Raw genomic sequence first — 18,043 nt, forward strand, 5'->3', positions numbered from 1 at the left:
TAAATAAGGTATCTGTTTATTTCTAAAAACCTGTTTTCGCTTTGTTATTATGAGGTGTTGTGTAGATTGATGAGGTACAATTTTTATTTAATCAATTTCAGAATAAGGCTGTAACCAAACAAAATGTGGAAAAAGTCAAGGGGTCTGAATACAATTTTTTTGACCGGTACCGGGTACTTTCCGACAAGTCTTGTGAGGCCTGTGGGCATCCTAGAGGAAAACAACTGACATGTGCGTAGTCGTGAGTCTCACCTTTACACATAGGGGTCATATTAGTGTGTGTCCCAAACGGTTCGGACGCTACAGACAGAAGTTGGCAGTTCGTCTGTACCGACTTCAGGCAAGTCCCAAGACGCTTGTGGGGGACGTAGAGCAAAATGGAGAACACCCTCGTGTTCGTGAGAGTCTCATCTTTCCAAAGAGGAAAGTGAATCAATGCCTTTTTATTTATATTTTTGCAAAATGTTCATGTTTTGCAGCAGTATTTGGTTCAACTTGGTGGACTAACCCCATTGGTATGTTACATTTCAGTTGACATCAAGGGGACTAAAGGAAACTCTTCACATATTTTTCTCTGTGCTCCTCTGAATTTATCGGTACTACACCTGCGAAAGTGACTCAGCTAGCCAACATCCTATCAAAAATATGAACTTTGATTCCATTTAAGGAACTGTTCCAAAAATAGTACTTTAAGCTTAAAAAAAATCTAAATATAATTTGTATATGCGACATATACGTTCTATACATTTGGACAAGACGGGACAGTGAGTTGTGTCAGGGAACTTCCCACATAACATCCATAGATACCACTGGTCTGGTCTGCCACACTCCGCTGTTGAAGAGAGAGGAAGTTTGAAACGTCATTCTAGAATGGCAGGCTTACGAGAAGCTACTTCAGAATTGCCACATAGGCCATTTCCTCATTCTAAAATAGCATTCACATCCTCAAATGACGATTAACGTTTCACATCGACAGAGTCTCGTGCTGCTCTTCTCAAGCATGGTATACAGCTGTCAATCAAGTAACATACTTCATTATAATTCATAATTTCTTACCATGTGGTCATTCTAAATATACAGTGAATACATCTTTGTTTGTTGGAAACATTCATCAAGGTGCTCCTTGACTGGCTGACAGACAGATACCAGCAAGGAGCCAAGAAGGCAGAACAGGAAGAGGTGAGAATAGTCAGTGTCAGGATAGTTTGGGTTGTTTTTTTGGTTGTTGTTTAGTGTTTGGCCTTGTGTGTTAAAGCAGCGTTGGTGACGTTTCTCAGACAGAAAGTCGCGTCAGTGTTCCAGTTTCCCCACTGTCCATCCAGGAACAAAGGCCTACACCTCTGGCCTCCAGTGGGAGATTATGTGGGAATGTCCTGCCATTGGCGGCATGTGTCTTTAGTTCAGTCATTAGCTACGCCTGATTGGCTGTGCATGTCTTCTCAGCCCGGTCACAAGCCATGTCTTAATGGCTGTTTGTGTCCTCAGGTCCTGCCAGCTTGTCCATGGTCCTCTGAGCTCTAGCGTTTTTCTCTGTGCAAAGACATCCAGGCTGCGTATGTCTAAAAGTTTGCATGTGTGCAACTGAACTTGCGTGTTTATGTGCGTGTTTTGTATTTGCACGTACTGTGTGTGTTTAAAAGTTTGTGTGTTTCCATGTGTGAGACTAACTGTGTGTGTGTGTGTGTGTGTGTGTGTGTGTGTGTGTGTGTGTTAAATGGTGTGTGTGATGTAGAAGATAAACTCCATGTCCATGGCTGTCTGTGGCACGCTGGCCAAGCCGCCGTGGATGACGGGGATCAGAGCGCTGTCCAGCTCGTTCATATAGCGCTGGGGTAGGAGCCTGCCTCCCGAACCCGCCTGGTACTCCACCTGAGACGCACACAAACCCAGACAGGGTTATAGTATGACTGGAATGTACTGTACAACGGGCATAAGGTCACACTATGTTTCAGAGATGGAACAGTAACACTGACTAGTACAATATTTTATTTATACAGCAATAAAATTATAGATATTTTCATAAACACATTTGTCCGCAAGTACCTGGTAAGAAGAAGGGCAATACACCCAGTCCCTTTCATAGTGTATTGCTTGACCCTTTATAGTATGTTATTTACCATGTCTGTTTGTGTGGAGACTCGGAGGGCGAGGGAGTTGATGCCGCTGGCTGACAGGACAGAGAGGTGAGGGGTCAGAGCACTACAGCTGGCCACAGCCATCTCCCTCTGGAACACACAGCAGGACGGCAGCACCGCAGACAGGATCACGTCTGGATTCTTCAACACGTAGAACACCTGGAGGGAGGGACAGGCAGAGTCAGACAGACCAGTGTAAGTGAGAATGAACGTTTCAGAGAGTTGTGATGGTGCGAGAAGGTGAACAGAACTTGGACTTTACATGTAGGTCAACTGTTATTGTAATACATTGTTAACCCCAAATTAATGTCCATGCAAATGGACAATAAAAGTAGCGTATCGTATGAACTGTGTGTTTCCTACCTCAGTACACCTGATGGTGCGTCCGTCCGACTCAAACTCGGTGTCTTGCTGCATCCTCACACTGTGGACCCCCTCCAGAGGTTTCCCGTCCACACCGCTGGTCACACTGTAAGGACACAAACTAATTAACCAATCATGCACCAGGGAGAAGATCACCAGTGTGTGTGTGTAAATGAACGTGCGCGCATGTGTGTATTACCCTTACCCAGCGTTGACGGGAGCACGCCAGTCGACCCAGCGCACGGTGATGTTGTCCCGGAGCTCCCCTCCGTCGGCCTTGCCACAGGGGATGTGGAAGTCCGTCTGCACCCTCAGGGCGGCGCGCAGGGCCTCCATGGTCTCTGGGGGGATCTGCACCATCAGACCGTCCTCCACAATGCTCGACTTGGCGATGAAGCCCGACGACGCCTTCAGAGCACCGTTGAATACCACGAAGCTGGCCCCCGTCACTAGACAATAAGGTCACAGACTGAGTAACACAGCAGGTGTATAAACTGTTCAGTTCTACTCAGGTTACATGGAGGCACTGGCTCGAGTCACTGGCCTGTGACCTATAGGATCTAAGGTCATGACACACCTGCTTCTTATCGGAGTCGTATTCATTACACACCAAAAGGAAGAAAATGGACTAAAACAGGAAGGAACTACCTGAACTTGTCCACAACTAAACATTTTGCGTCCCTCTTGAATTCGGGCTCCCAAGTGTCGCAGCGGTCTAAGGCACTGCACCTCAGTGCAAGAGGCATCACCACAGTCCCTGGATCGAATCCAGGCTGTATCACATCTGTGATTGGGAGTCCCATAGGGCAGTACACAATTGGCCCAGCGTCTTCCGGGTTTGGCCGGGGTAGGCCGTCATTGTAAATAAGAATTTGTTCTTAACTGACTTGCCTAGTTAAATAAAGGCTAAACAAATTAGAAAAAAATACGACCCTGTTCTTTGAAAACAAAAAACAGTCTTCTGACCTCTAGTGGGCAATCTGGTTTAGTACTGACCTGTGCGTGTCTTGCCAGGCTGGCTGTTGGCCTGGCTCTGGTAGTTGCCCTCGTCGTTCTGGAAACAGACCAGGTGGGAATCAGCCTCCGAGCTGAAGCCAGCGCCCACACTGATCACATGCTCGTTAGATGCGTTCACCACCTTCAGCATCTAGAAAACACACAAAAAGTTATACTCGCATCGAAACACAAATAACTCCAGCTCTTTCTAACACCTGCAGAAGGCACTCTTCCCCTACTAATGGCAAGTTGGTGGTGTTTTATACACCCACCCCTAAATTCAGGTAGTGATTTCATAATCCAAAGCAAATTGCATATAGCAACCTGGCTTAGCATATTAGCATAGCCAAGCCTTAGCATAACCATGCTAGTTAGCTCTAATGCTACTGGTCCTGAAGTTTGCGGGCGACTAATAGTCACAGTCTCCTGCATGCTGATGAAAGTGCCCACGACCCTGTTGTTAATGATTTTGTTCATTTTGGTGTGACAGTGAATTCTTACGAATGAATATGACAAGAACCAAAGATATGTTGTGTATGGATTTCAGGCGTCAAACCCCTGCCCCTCAGAACACTATCGTCAAGGGCCAGGTGGTAGACACTGTAGACAACTACAAGTATCTTGGCACAATGACTGATAATAAATGGAACTTTTAGTAACACTGACATGTTGTGAAAGAAGGGCCAACAATGCCTTTTTGGTTTCGGGAAACTGGCAGAGTTTCCTGACTTGTCCAGGTAGACAAGTCGTACATAGTCTGTCTTACCGTTTTCTTTGATTTGCTGCTACTGCAACCTTGGTGTAAAAGCTAAAAATACACTAACTAGAATAGTGAAAGTGGGGGGTAGGATCACAGGAGTCCAGCAGACAAGCGGTGAGGAAGGCAGAACCCAACCTGTCTCGCTGTGCCCTCTCTACACCATGAGTTCCAGGTTTCCCGGTTTAGATTAACCAATTGTTAAGACTAACAGGTACAAGCTCTCCTTCACCCCAATGGCCATTGCCCTTTTGAATACAGGGAAGAAGTGGTGGTAGGCTAGGGATGATGACGTTGAGCTTGACGATGGTCATATGTTGTTGATGATTAAGGGGATGTTGATGTTTACGTCAGCACATTGTTGATATGTTGTTGACGAGATGAACTAAGAATGCACACAGCACTTTAGTTATTAGGAAACTTTGGCTTGCTATACTTGTGCTGCTGCTGTTGTCTATCACAGGCCTTCAGGAAGTATTCACACCCATTGACTTTTTCTACATTTTGTTGTTACAGCCTGAATTTAAAGTGGATTACATTGAGATGGCCTACATACAATAATGTCAAAGTGGAATTATGTTTTTCGATGTATTTTTTTAAATTATTTATTAGAAAAGTCAATAAATATTCAACCCCTTTGTTATGGCAAACCTAAATAAGTTCAGGAGTAACAATTTGAGTAACAAGTCACATAATAAATTGCATGGACTCGCACTGTGTGCAACACGTCTTCTCTGTACCCACACTAGAGGTCGACCGATTAATCGGGAATGGCCGATTAATTAGGGCCGATTTCAAGTTTTCATAACAATCGGAAATCTGTATTTTTGGACACCGATTTGGCCGTTTTGTTTTTTTACACCTTTATTTAACTAGGCAAGTCAGTTAACTTATTTGGGACTGAGGGGCAGTATTGATTAGCTTGGCTGAATAAGGTGCCCAGAGTAAACTGCCTGCTACTCAGGCCCAAAAGCTAGAATATGCATATAATTAGTAGATTGGATAGAAAACACTCTGAAGTTTCTAAAACTGTTTGAATGATGGCAGGCAAAAACCTGAGAAAAAAATTGGTTTTCAAGTCTTTGCCTATCCAATATACAGTGTAAATTTGGTCCGATTGCACTTCCTAAAGCTTCCACTAGATGTCAACAGTCTTTAGAACGTTGTTTCAGGCTTCTACTGTGAAGGGGGAGAGAATAAGAGCTGTTTCAATCAGGTGTCTGGCAGAATGCCATGAGCTAAATCAGTGTGCGCCCGTGAGAGCTAGCTCTGTTCCTTTTCCTTTCTAAAGACAAAGGAATTGTCCGGTTGGAATATTATTGAAGATTTATGATAAAAACATCCTAAAGATTGATTATATACATCGTTTGACATGTTTCTACGAACTGTAATAACTTTTTTGACTTTGTCTGGACCTAGAGCCTGCGCATTTGGATTTGTGAACTAAACGTGCGAACAAAAAAAAAAAAAAAGGTATTTGGACATAAATGGACTTTATCGAACAAAACAAACATTTATTGTGGAACTGGGATTCCTGGGGGTGCATTCCGATGAAGATCAAAGGTAAGTGAATATTTATAATGCTATTTCTGACTTCTGTTGACTCCACAACATGGCGGGTATCTGTATGGCTTGTTTTGGTGTCTGAGCGCTGTACTCAGATTATTCCATGGTGTGCTTTCGCTGTAAAACTTTTTTGAAATCTGACACAGCGGTTGCATTAAGGAGAAGTGTATCTTTAAGAACACATTCTTATTTTCAATGACAGCCTAGGAACGGTGGGTTAACTAATTCAATCTTGCAACCTTACGGTTAACTAGTCCAACGCTCTAACCACCTGCTTTACATTGCACTCCACAAGGAGCCTGCCTGTTACGCGAATGCAGTAAGAAGCCAAGGTAAGTTGCTAGCTTGCATTAAACTTATCTTATAAAAAACAATCAATCAATCGTTAACTACACATGGTTGATGATATTACTAGTTTATCTAGCGTGTCCTGCGTTGCATATAATCGATGCGGTGCGCATTCGCGAAACAGGACTGTTGTTGCGCCAACGTGTACCTAACCATAAACATCAATGCCTTTCTTAAAATCAATACACAAGTATATATTTTTAAACCTGCATATTTAGTTAATATTGCCTGCTAACATGAATTTCTTTTAACTATGAAAATTGTGTCACTTCTCTTGCAACAGAGTCAGGGTATATGCAGCAGTTTGGGTCGTTGCGAACTGTGTGAAGACTATTTCTTCCTAACAAAGACAGCCAACTTCGCCAAACGGGGGATGATTTAACAAAAGCACATTTGCGAAAAATGCACAATCGTTGCACGACTGTACCTAAACATAAACATCAATGCCTTTCTTAAAATCAATACACAGACGAATATATTTTTAAACCTGCATATTTAGCTAAAATAAATCCAGGTTAGCAGGCAATATTAACCAGGTGAAATTGTGTCACTTCTCTTGCGTTCATTGCACGCAGGGTCAGGGTACATGCAACAGTTTGGGCCGCCTGGCTCGTTGCGAACTAATTTGCCAGAATTTTACGTAATTATGACATAACATTGAAGGTTGTGCAATGTAAAAGGAATATTTAGACTTATGGATGCCACCCGTTAGATAAAATACGGAACGGTTCCAAATTTCACTGAAAGAATAAAAGTTTTGTTTTCGAGATGATAGTTTCCGGATTCGACCATATTAATGACCTAAGGCTCGTATTTCTGTGTGTTATTATGTTATAATTAAGTCTATGATTTGATAGAGCAGTCTGACTGAGCGGTGGATGGCAGCAGCAGACTCGTAAGCATTCATTCAAACAGCACTTTCGTGCGTTTGCCAGCAGCTCTTGTTTATGACTTCTAGCCTATCAACTCCCGAGATTAGGCTGGTGTAACCGATGTGAAATGGCTAGCTAGTTAGCGGGGTGCGCGCTAATAGCGTTTCAAACGTCACTCGCTCTGAGACTTGGAGTAGTTGTTCCCCTTGCTCTGCATGGGTAACGCTGCTTCGAGGGTGGCTGTTGTCGTTGTGTTCCTGGTTCGAGCCCAGGTAGGAGCGAGGAGAGGGACTGAAGCTATACTGTTACACTGGCAATACTAAAGTGCCTATAAGAACATACAATAGTCAAAGGTATATGAAATACAAATCGTTTGGCACTTTTACGTTCTTTTCCAACACTTTGTTGTTTCATTATTTATTTGAGGCTAAATTGATTTTATTGATGTATTATATTAAGTTAAAATACGTGTTCATTCAGTATTGTTGTAATTGTCATTATTACAAATACATTTTAAAAATCGACCAATTAATCGGTATTGGCTTTTTTTGGTCCTCCAATAATCGGTATCGGATTTGAAAAATCATAAAATCGGTCGACCTCTAACCCACACATACAATTATCTGTAAGGTCCCTCAGTCGAGCAGTACATTTTAAACACACATTCAACCACAAAGACCAGGAAGGGTTTTAAATGCCTCGCAAAGAATGGCACCTATTGCTAGATTGGTCAAAATGTATTTTTTTTTACATTGAATATCCCTTTGAGCATGGTGAAGCTATTAAACTTTGGATGGTGTATCAATACACTCAGTCACTACAAAGATACAGGCATCCAGGCAACTCAGTTGCTGGAGAGGAAGGAAACCACTCAGGGATTTCACCATGAGGCCAATGGTGACTTTAAAATAATTACAGAGTTGAATGGCTGTGATAGACGAAAACTGAGGATGTATCAAGAAAATTGTAGTTACTCCACAATAATAACCTAATTGACAGAGTGAAAAGGAAGCCTGTACAGAATAAAAAAATATTCAAAAACAAGCATCCTGTTTGCAACAAGGTATTAAAGTAGTACTGTAAAAAATGTGTCCTGAGTACAAAGTGTTATGTTGGGGGCAAATCCAATAAAACACATTACTGAGTACCACGCTCCATATTTTCACGCATAGTGGTGGCTGCATCATGTTATGGGTATGCTTGTACCTTTCAGCAGGACAATAACCTAAATTACAAGGCCAAATCTACACTGGAGTTGCTTACCAAGAAGACCGTGAGTGGCCGAGTTACAGTTTTGACTTAAATCTACTTGAAAATCTATGGCAAGACCTGAAAATGGTTGTCTAGCAATGATCAACAACCAATTGACAGCGCTTGAAGAATTTTGAAAATTGAAAATAATAAAATGGGCAAATGTTGCACAATCCAGGTGTGGAAAGCTCTTAGAGACTTGGCAGCTGTAATCGCTGCCAAAGGTGCTTCTACAAAGTATTGACTCAGGGGTGTAGATGCTTATGTAAATGAGATATTTCCGTTTTTCATTTTCCAAAAATGCGCAAACATTTCTAAAAATAGGTTTTAATTTTGTCATTATGAGGAATTGTGTGTAGATGGGTGAGACAAATATATGCATTTAATCCATTTTGAATTCAGGCTGTAACATCAAAATGTGGAATAAATCAAGGGGTATGAATACTTTCTGAAGGCACGGCATATTTGTATTGACTTGATGTACCCTCTTGGACAATAAAGTTGAAACTTGAACTTGTCCTTCAAACCAGATAGAAACAAAATAGACACATACCAACAAACTCAAAAGTCCTGCAATGCTGTGTCTTACCTCAGTAAAGCTACTCTTGGGAATGTCTATGTAGCTGTGGCCCATCTCCATGTGGATCCTCAGGCCCTCCACAGCAGGCAGACTGTACTGGTAGTTCCTCAGGTCCTGGAAACAAAAACGCAACACAGAACTTACTTGAGGGCATTAACAGCATGTGACCTACTACATTCTCTCAGACATATGACATGCCTCGTAGACAATCATTTTTTGCAAAGACTAACACACACAGTATCTTAGAGGTTTCAGAGCTGTAACAGACAGTGTATGATAACCCAGTCAGACCTGCCCTCACAGGCTCCTCTCTCCCAGCAGTGAACAGTTGGTAGGAAAACAAACTACTGCAGTGTCTCTCCCACAGGAGTCCTGATCTAGTTCTATGCGTGTCATCTCGGTCCTCTGTCGGCTGGCCCTCAGCTGAACTCAGCAGCACTGCACAGCATATGCTGGCTCAGTGATCATCACAGAGGATCAGGGAGATATCTCTCAACTCTGCTTTAAATCAGGGCTGGAGACCTACTTTTACTGCTTAGCTTCGGTTTGATGTGAATTGTTATATTCAACGTTTTGATTGATCAAATTGCAAAAAGAAAAAAAGATACTCTGAAATGTACAATAAAATAACTTGTGTGTGTGTGTACTTACAGCCAGCAGGTTCATGATGGTGTGTCCGGTCTCTCTGAACACAGTCTCTCTGAAGCGGACGCTGACCAGCGTACTGGGGTACACTGCAACACAACCCACAGAGGGTCAAAGGTCACTAGAACCAGGCTCGACATCCGTCTAAACACTTGTTGCAATCATTTCATTATTATTTCATTGGGTCATTACTGTAAACTATGGCCACGTTTGTAAAGTAGAATCAAAGTAAGAGGATCTCAATAGCCTACAGCACATATCTAGTTCTTGGCCAAGTTCAAAACCTCTATCAGAAAAACTGATTTAAAAGGGGTAGGAAGTGTACGTTTTTACTCAAAGTAACAATGTGGTCAAAGGCTTAGTAACTTAATTGTAGATTCCCCACACGTGGGGGGCCGCATGATCTCTGTGAAGTGGGCTACCAGAGTTTTTCAACCTGGGCTTAGTACTAGGGTGCTACAGTAGCTGACTGACTGTCCTGTTGTGATCATTTCCATCTGCTTGGAGCCTTCCTCCGATCGCCATCTTATTGTTGACTCTTCCCCTCGTCTCCTGTGCCCAACGCCGCCTCTGGATTATTGACTCTGGAATTGATCTACTTTGGATTTACCTCACTATATCACAATTGGATTTACGGACTCTCCCTCGGCTAGTGAAACGGCCTCTCCCTCTGAAGCACCTCTCTCCTTGGCTCTTCTTTGGTAGCTAACTCAGCCGTCAATCAGTAAGTCTCCGCTCGCTCTACTTTAGATAAATGCATATACCGGTAACATTATTTGATACCTGGTTAGATGGCACTATGTATTTCCAAAACTTTGGTTTACTTTAATGTAGCTGTAAGTTTGGTGTTGATAGCAACTGGCTGACTCATGCAGTGCTAACGTAACATTAGCCGGCTGGTAGGGCTAATGTTAGCAGGCTATTATGGCTAACGTTAGCAGGCTAGTTGGCTAGCAAACGTGCAAGCTGATTTGTAACAATAAATTCATAGAGTATTTGTTCGTAAATTGGCTAAAAATTACATTGAAACCTGTAGTCATGAGTGCAAATTGATTTGGTTTAATTTGAAGTTCTACATTTTAAGTTATTTCTGTTGGAGTTTACATTATATGGAATAGGTTGGCTTGCCGGGTCATTCATATAACGTCACACCCTGAAAAAACATTTTCCGGCATGACATTGGCATTGTAATTGGTTTTATGTAATAACTCGAAAAATAGAACAGTGTTGTAATTTTGCATTGGGACTTCTGATGCAGATATTGATGCAAATCCATATGTTTATGCTACCTACCCTCTTTGAAAACCAGTCAAAGTGTAAAGCCTGAAACGATTTACCATGCATTTATTACCACTGCACCTAGACAAGGCTAGTAACGGTTGGGTTCTCACCACTGTGTTCTGCTCCCAGCCGTAGCAGCAGTCTAAGGGGGAAGACCTTGGCCCAGGGCACCTCCAGCCTCTGGATGAGCAGGCCACAGAGGAAGGGCTGTGGAGGCAGACAGAGGCCCTCCAGGGCCTGAAAGGTAGGGGAGAAGAACAGCACCCCGCCGTGCTCCTTACTACCCAGGAAACTACCTGTGAACGCCACGTTGCCCAGCTCCTCCACAAACTTTCCTAAGGGAGGGGGAGAGACAGAGGTCAGTGTGTGCAGAGTACCACTTCAGCGCGGTGGCAGCACCCCTGGCCCCCACGACGACACGCTATGCAACACCCACACTGCTCAAATCAGGCAAATGCACCTTTTTTTAAGCATAATAATGATGTTGGCAGAAGACCGCCTCAGTAGAAATGGTAGACTATAGACTGTTATGGGTACTTAACTGGTTGCTATTCAGTAGATAACTAGAAATGTGTTTAAATGTACAATCAGGGCTCCCCCTAGGATTTTCTGATAAGATGGTTGAGTAGGCCTTAGGTTGGGTAGGGGGGGGAGGACCCAAAGGGATCAGTCAACTTCCACCATCAGGAAGCTGGAGCATTTTGTATTTTTGAGGAACCGGTAACTGCGATTTCCTGAAACCTAGGGCTCTATTTTTGGCTGGCGTTAAGGCGGTGATAGTGTCAAGCGCACGTTAGTTAGCAATTTCATCATGTAAAAACTAGCGCACTGGCATTTTACAGCCCTTAACGCCAGGTTCGGCAATTTACCCGTCTTATAACAACTCGCTTGCGCTCAGATGGGCGGAGTGGAAATATTTTAGGCGTGTCCTTAAAAACAAGATCAAATTTCAGGCACCGCTGATAAGGATATTTAAGACCAACCAAAAGCTGGTTTTAGCGGTAACGCAGTTAGTTATGGCAGGAATTTTGACAAACGGAACGCAGCCTATCCAGCCATGACGACTCACACTGCCCATATGCGCATGGAACAAGAGTAGCCTAATGGGCTTTTGGTGCCTGTATACGTCATATTTAGAAACATTAAAAAAAACTTCCCATTGCGTTTTATTTTCTTAAAAACCAAGCATAGCCTCCCTCCTCTCAATGAAGGCTTTTTCTTTTGTCTGCCAATGCAATCCCGAAGTAGTCAAGACTGTCGATACAGGTTTTGGCTCCTGAATCCAATTGGAAATAAATCTTAAATCACCAAAGCTTTATTAAAATATCAAGTTTGAGAGGAGTAAAATAGCGAGCTGACATTCCCTTTTTATCTATGCATTGTAGGCAGGTCCACATTATTTTAGCCATGCAGGTGCCGTTCTGGACCTGCATGAAATAACGTCCATGATGTAGGCTGTGTCCATGCCCATCATGAAACGAGCGATGAGAACCTCGGTGAATACGGTGAACCTCGTATTTAGAAGTGATCTTTAACCTGTATTTGTTTTCCGTTTCATCAAAACCCAAGCCCTCCCTTAGGCCTACTATAACGAAGGCTGGTTCAACAGCAATGATTGTCTTTCTTATCCTGCTGATTTTATGATATCATTACATAGGACATTTATTTATTGTTGTCGCAAAAAATCAAACAAAATGATTGCTTGTTTTTCGTTTGAATTTTATTACAACCACATGTATTAGAATGATTCCCCTTCCTGGTATTATTGGGACCACGCCCGTTGAGGCTTGCAATGCAACGTCTGGAGATGTGTGAATGTGATCTGTAAAATGGTTGCGATTATGTTAATAAAATACAGGCCTATTTGGGAGCAGTAGAACAGTGAGTGGACATTCTCCCTCTCTTTATATTGAATTTTGTCCCGCTACTGTGAAAAAGTTTGGATGTGTGTAAAACCCTCCATAGTCTGCGTGGTTTTAATATTACATGCCCACGTGGAGAAATGATGGTGCCTGTTAGTGTGTCATAGCCTATTTAAAACAAGTTGTTTCATTTTGTGTAGAATTTGAATCAAATAATTTGTTCTCTTTTAAAAGGCCTTATCAATATTGAATTTAATATTGCTTATTGACAATGTTTGGAATGTCCATGCTCAGCCATAATGCAAATGACAGTAGGCCTAGACCCTATATCAGTGTGAATGCTATTGAAGCCACGCATTTACTGAGAACAATGTGGACTGCAAATGGGTTCAAGTTAACGTATTTAGCAAGGATAGGTCTACATTATGTCATTTCATTTCTGTACGCCCTTTATACAAACTTTAACAGACTAACATTGGAATTGGAGTTGATTCCAAGGCACTACATAAAATATTGTAAATACACAACTTGTAGCAACCATATTATTTTGCCATGGAGCGAAATATTGGCCAGTGAGGGGCCAAGCCTCGACACACCCGCAACTTGTTTACTCATCAAAACACAGCGCTTTCGTGGCAACGTCAGCAAGTGCGGCGATAATTGTGATAGTGAAAATAGCCAAAATATTTCTGACACACCCCTGAACCTATAGTGCTACCGCCTGCGCTTAGATGAACCGTTTCGTTAGGTTAGTTAAAATAGAGCCCCTAGAGTCTTAAATGATTACAAACAATGTAGCTAACACAGAAGTCTTATGTTTGATCCAAAGGATATTGCTGGTGGCTTCAATGACACTTTCACATAAAATGTAGGGGTAATGTAACCCAATAATGGACTAATGGAGCCTAAGGTTACTCCTTCTAGTCCAAGGACCTTACATGTTCTGTTAAAAAGGTGCCTTCGCTCTGGAAACCAAAACAGCCAAATACTCCATCTAAACGTGAATCGATTCTCAATTGCGGTACAGTTCTAGAAACATACAGTCCTCTACTTTCATATCACATCAATCAAATTGAGGGCTGGCCGGAGCAGAGAGCTAGAGAATCCTTCTCCTCAGCCAAGTCCTCAGATTGGCTCAGCTCTAATTGCAGACGTCTGAGTCAGAAACCACAGGGTCGTCTTTCGTACCAGTGTACATGGACCTAAAATTGCGTGAATGGTATGCAAAATGTGTGCAGGTCTGTCTGTGTGTGTGTGTGTGTTTCCGCCTACCTCTGTGAGTCCTGGTAGATGGAGAGGAACAGGCTGTGTGTGTGTGTGTGTGTGTGTGTGTGTGTGTGTGTGTGTGTGTGTGTGTGTGTGTGTGTGTGTGTGTGTGTGTGTGTGTGTGCATCTACCCAGCTGTGCGTCCTGGTAGATGGAGAGGTACAGGCTATGTGTGTGTGTGTGTGTGTGTGTGTGTGTGTGTGTGTGTGTATCTACCCCGCTGTGCATCCTGGTAGATGGAGAGGTACAGCGTGAACAGGTCTTTGGGCAGAGATCTCTCCTCAGGCAGACACTCCAGGATGAACACTACCTCCCTCTGCCCTACTGTCTGTAGACCACTGGAGCCCAGACACCAGCACTTCCTACTGCAGTCTACAGGAGAGTAGAGAGACACACAGTGAGGAAACACATTAGTTTGGGACTGGGACTAGGAATAAGGAGGTTTGAGTTCGATTTCAAAACTCGAAGGTAACACCCTCTCTTTTTCACCTTCCCATCATCTGAACTGATCTGAAGAAAGTGGACAGGGAATGTACCCAGTAGGAATCCACCATATTGCTTTCAACAGTCCCATCTTTTCAGATCAGTGCAGACGAAGGAAGGGAGAGGTGAGGAAGCCACTTTACAGGAGGTTAGAGATGGGTGTTCTACTTACAGCTGACTAGTTTGACATTGACCAGCAGGTTGGCGTTGAGGACAAAGGTTAAAGGTCGCGGGCCTCCTTCCTCCAATAGGAGCAGGATCTGGCAGGGGGCAGGTCGCTCCTCCACCAACAGATCTCCTCCCCCCTCCTCTTCTCCGGTGGTGATGAGTAGAGGTGGCAGGCCCTCGTCATCCTCTGGCAGCAGACTGGGGCTCCTCTCTACGCAGCTCCCTAGCCCACACAGCAGGCTGTAGTCCCAGGGCCCCGACACTGGGGGCCGCACAACCTCCACCTTTGCTGGGACCTCAGGGGCCGACATACCACTCTCAGACACCACTGCAAAGCCAGGGGATACTCTGCTGCCAGCCTGGAGGAGACGGAGGGATGAGAAATGGATGGGATGAAAGAGAAAATAAATAAACGTGTGCGTCTAGGGATTTACAATGTGTGTGTGTGTGTGTGTGTGTGTGTGTGTGTGTGTGTACAGTACCAGTCAAAAGTTTGGACACACCTACTCATTCCAGGGTTTTTCATTATTTTTGTAGAATAATAGTGAAGACATCAAATCTATGAAATAACACATATGGTATCATGTAGTAACCAAAAAAAAGTGTTAAACAAATCAAAATATATTTTATATTTGAGATTCTTCAAAGTAGCCACCTTTTGCCTTGACAGCTTTATACACTCTTGGCATTCTCACAACCAGCTTCATGAGGTAGTCACCTGGAATGCATTTCAAAGTTAATTTGTGGAATTTCTTTCTTAATGCGTTTGAGCCAATCAGTTGTGTTGTGACAAGGTAGGGGTGGTATACAGAAGATAGCCCTATCTGGTAAAAGACCAAGTCCATATTATGGCATGAACAGCTCAAATAAGCAAAGAGAAACGACAGTCCATCATTACTTTAAGACATGAAGGTAAGTCAATCCAGAAAATGTTAAGAACTTTTTAGTTTCTTCAAGTGCAGTCGCAAAAACCATCAAGCACTATGATGAAACTGGCTCTCATGAGGACCGCCACAGGAAAGGACGACCCAGAGTTACCTCTGCTGCAGAGGATAAGTTCATTAAAGTTACCAGCCTCAGAAATTGCAGCCCAAATAAATGTGTCACAGAGTTCAAGTAAAAGACATCTCAACGTCAACTGTTGAGGAAACTGCGTGAATCAGGCCTTCGTGGTCAAATTGCTGCAAAGAAACCACTACTAAAGGACACCAATAAGAAGAAGAGACTTGCTTGGGTCAAGAAACACGAGCAATGAACATTAGACCGGGTGGAAATCTGTCCTTTGGTCTGATAAGTACAAATTTGAGATTTTTGGTTCCAACCGCAGTTTCTTTGTGAGACTCAGAGTAGGTGAACGAATGATCTCCGCATGTGTGGTTCCCACCGTGAAGCATGGAGGTGGAGATGTGATGGTGTGGGGGTGTGTTGCTGGTGACACTGTCTGTGATTTATTTAGAATACAAGGCACACTTAACCAGCATAGCTACCACAGCATTCTGCAGCGATATGCCATACCATCTTGTTTGCGCTTAGTGGGACTATCATTTGTTTTTCAACAGGACAATGACCCAACACACCTCCAGGCTGTGTAAGGGCTATTTGACCAAGAAGGAGAGTGATTGAGTGCTCTATCAGATGACCTGGCCTTCACAATCGACCGAACTCAACCCAATTGAGATGGTTTGGGATGAGTTGGACCGCAGAGTGAAGGAAAAGCAGCCAACAAGTGCTCAGCATATGTATGAACTCCTTCAAGCCTGTTGAAAAATCATTCCAGGTGAAGCTGGTTGAGATGCCAAGAGTGTGCAAAGCTGTCATCAAGGCAAAGGGTGGCTACTTTGAAGAATCTCAAATATAAAATATATTTGAATTTGTTTAACACTTTTTTGGTTACTACATGATTCCCTATGTGTTATTGCATAGTTTATGTCTTCACTATTATTCTACAATGTAGAAAATAATCAAAAAATAAAGAAAAACCCTTGAAAGAGTAGGTGCCTCTTACCGTGTGTGTGTGTGTGTGTGTGTGTCTATATAGAGTCCCTCTTACCGTAGGGGCGTCTGGTGCGACAGGGCTGGACTCCTGGGAACTCCTCCTGCAAGTCACAGATAGCCTGGTGGTGTCGGCCACCTCTCCGTTGGGCAAGATGCCATCTGCAAACCACACACGCTTCTGCTCACGAGGACAACCTGACACATCCACCACACAGGGACAGGGACTTCTGTCATTTTCCCCATTTCCCTATTTAAAGTGTTGTTTAGAGTGCTAAATTTATACCAGTGTTTCCCTATATTAATTTAGCCGCCGCTGCTAAGTCATTGCAGCCACTCCCCAAAACTATGATAGAAAAATATATATGATACGATTTTTGGGAGGAAATCATTTTAGGGATGGTAAAACGTTGTCAGCGTTAAATGAAACCAAATATAAAGTATGTCGAAAAGATAACGGAGGTATATCTTTTTTAAATAAGATCTTTGAGAACTAACAACCACCAAAATAAAGACTTAGTCTGGGAGAATCTAAAATTCCAAAAATGTCATGGCATGGGGCCCCCATTGATTTTGTTATAACGTTGGAGTCACTCAGACAGCATAAGACAGCGTAAGCCATGGCAAAATGCTAGGGGAAACACTGAATACAAATGAGAAACAAGGGAAAATAAAACAGGAAATCTGGTAAAAATGGAAATGATAACAAAAATCTAAATCTTTCATTATAGCCAAACTGTAGCTGGCTAAGCTATCCAATGGAGAGCAAGAGGATGTTGATCACTTTTGGTAACACCATTAGACAACAGCAACCCTTGATACTAGTTCAAGGGGTGCATCAGTACCGTCGCTGCCGGGGGTTTTGAGCACGGAGACGGGCACCATGACGGTGGGCGGAGGGGAGTTGAGGGTGCCTGCAGCCCGGGCCTGCTGCAGGGGCGGGATTGTGCTGCAGTACTCTGACGGGACGTTGGGGTTGGGGCTCGGACCTGTCGGACTCATCATACGCTCCAGTGCCTGGGCTAGAGGGGGAGGAGAGAGAGATAGAGGGAGAGGTGAGGCAGGTAAAGAGTGAGTGAGTGAGGAGGAGAGTTGGCATACAAACATGGGTATTTTACAAATGTTCCACTCTTAGAATAAAATCACTTTTTCCCCGGGTAACCCGGTATTTCTTTAAAGTGTAATTTTTAAGCATTAAGGCCCGAGGGGGTGTGGTATATGGCCAATATACCACGGCTAAGGGCTGTTCTTAAGCACATCCCAACCTAGAGTGCCTAGATACAGCGCTTAGCCGTGGTATATTGGCAATACACCACAAACCCCCGAGGTGCCTTATTGCTATTTAAAACTGGTTACCAAAGTAATTAATTAGAGCAGTAAAAATACATGTTGTCATACCCGTGGTATACGGTCTAATATACCATGGCTTTCAGCCAATCAGCATTCAGGGCTCGAACCACCCAGTTCATAATAAAGCA

The 18,043-nt window shown here is 43.3% G+C and overlaps 1 protein-coding gene across 2 annotated transcripts in view; it reads right to left on the reverse strand.

Moving 5' to 3' along the window:
* Positions 1-62: 62 nt before the first annotated feature.
* Positions 63-18,043, reverse strand: part of LOC120021290 (zinc finger FYVE domain-containing protein 16-like) — a 50,733-nt gene continuing 32,752 nt past the window's right edge. The window contains exons 5-16 of one of the 2 annotated variants that reach the window (XM_038964984.1): positions 17,411-17,587; positions 16,624-16,727; positions 14,578-14,932; positions 14,139-14,294; positions 10,905-11,129; positions 9,520-9,602; positions 8,878-8,982; positions 3,495-3,645; positions 2,704-2,947; positions 2,499-2,604; positions 2,118-2,294; positions 63-1,869 (exon numbers count right to left, since the gene is read on the reverse strand). In XM_038964984.1, coding sequence (XP_038820912.1) covers positions 1,711-1,869; positions 2,118-2,294; positions 2,499-2,604; positions 2,704-2,947; positions 3,495-3,645; positions 8,878-8,982; positions 9,520-9,602; positions 10,905-11,129; positions 14,139-14,294; positions 14,578-14,932; positions 16,624-16,727; positions 17,411-17,587 — 2,042 coding nt within the window. In that variant the 3' untranslated portion in view covers positions 63-1,710. Of the gene's footprint in view, positions 1,870-2,117; positions 2,295-2,498; positions 2,605-2,703; positions 2,948-3,494; positions 3,646-8,877; positions 8,983-9,519; positions 9,603-10,904; positions 11,130-14,138; positions 14,295-14,577; positions 14,933-16,623; positions 16,764-17,410; positions 17,588-18,043 lie in introns of both variants that reach the window. The other variant, XM_038964983.1, reaches the window with a different exon arrangement.

The sequence above is a fragment of the Salvelinus namaycush genome, chromosome 26 (assembly GCF_016432855.1).
Source record: "Salvelinus namaycush isolate Seneca chromosome 26, SaNama_1.0, whole genome shotgun sequence".
NCBI classification, from domain to species: domain Eukaryota; kingdom Metazoa; phylum Chordata; class Actinopteri; order Salmoniformes; family Salmonidae; genus Salvelinus; species Salvelinus namaycush.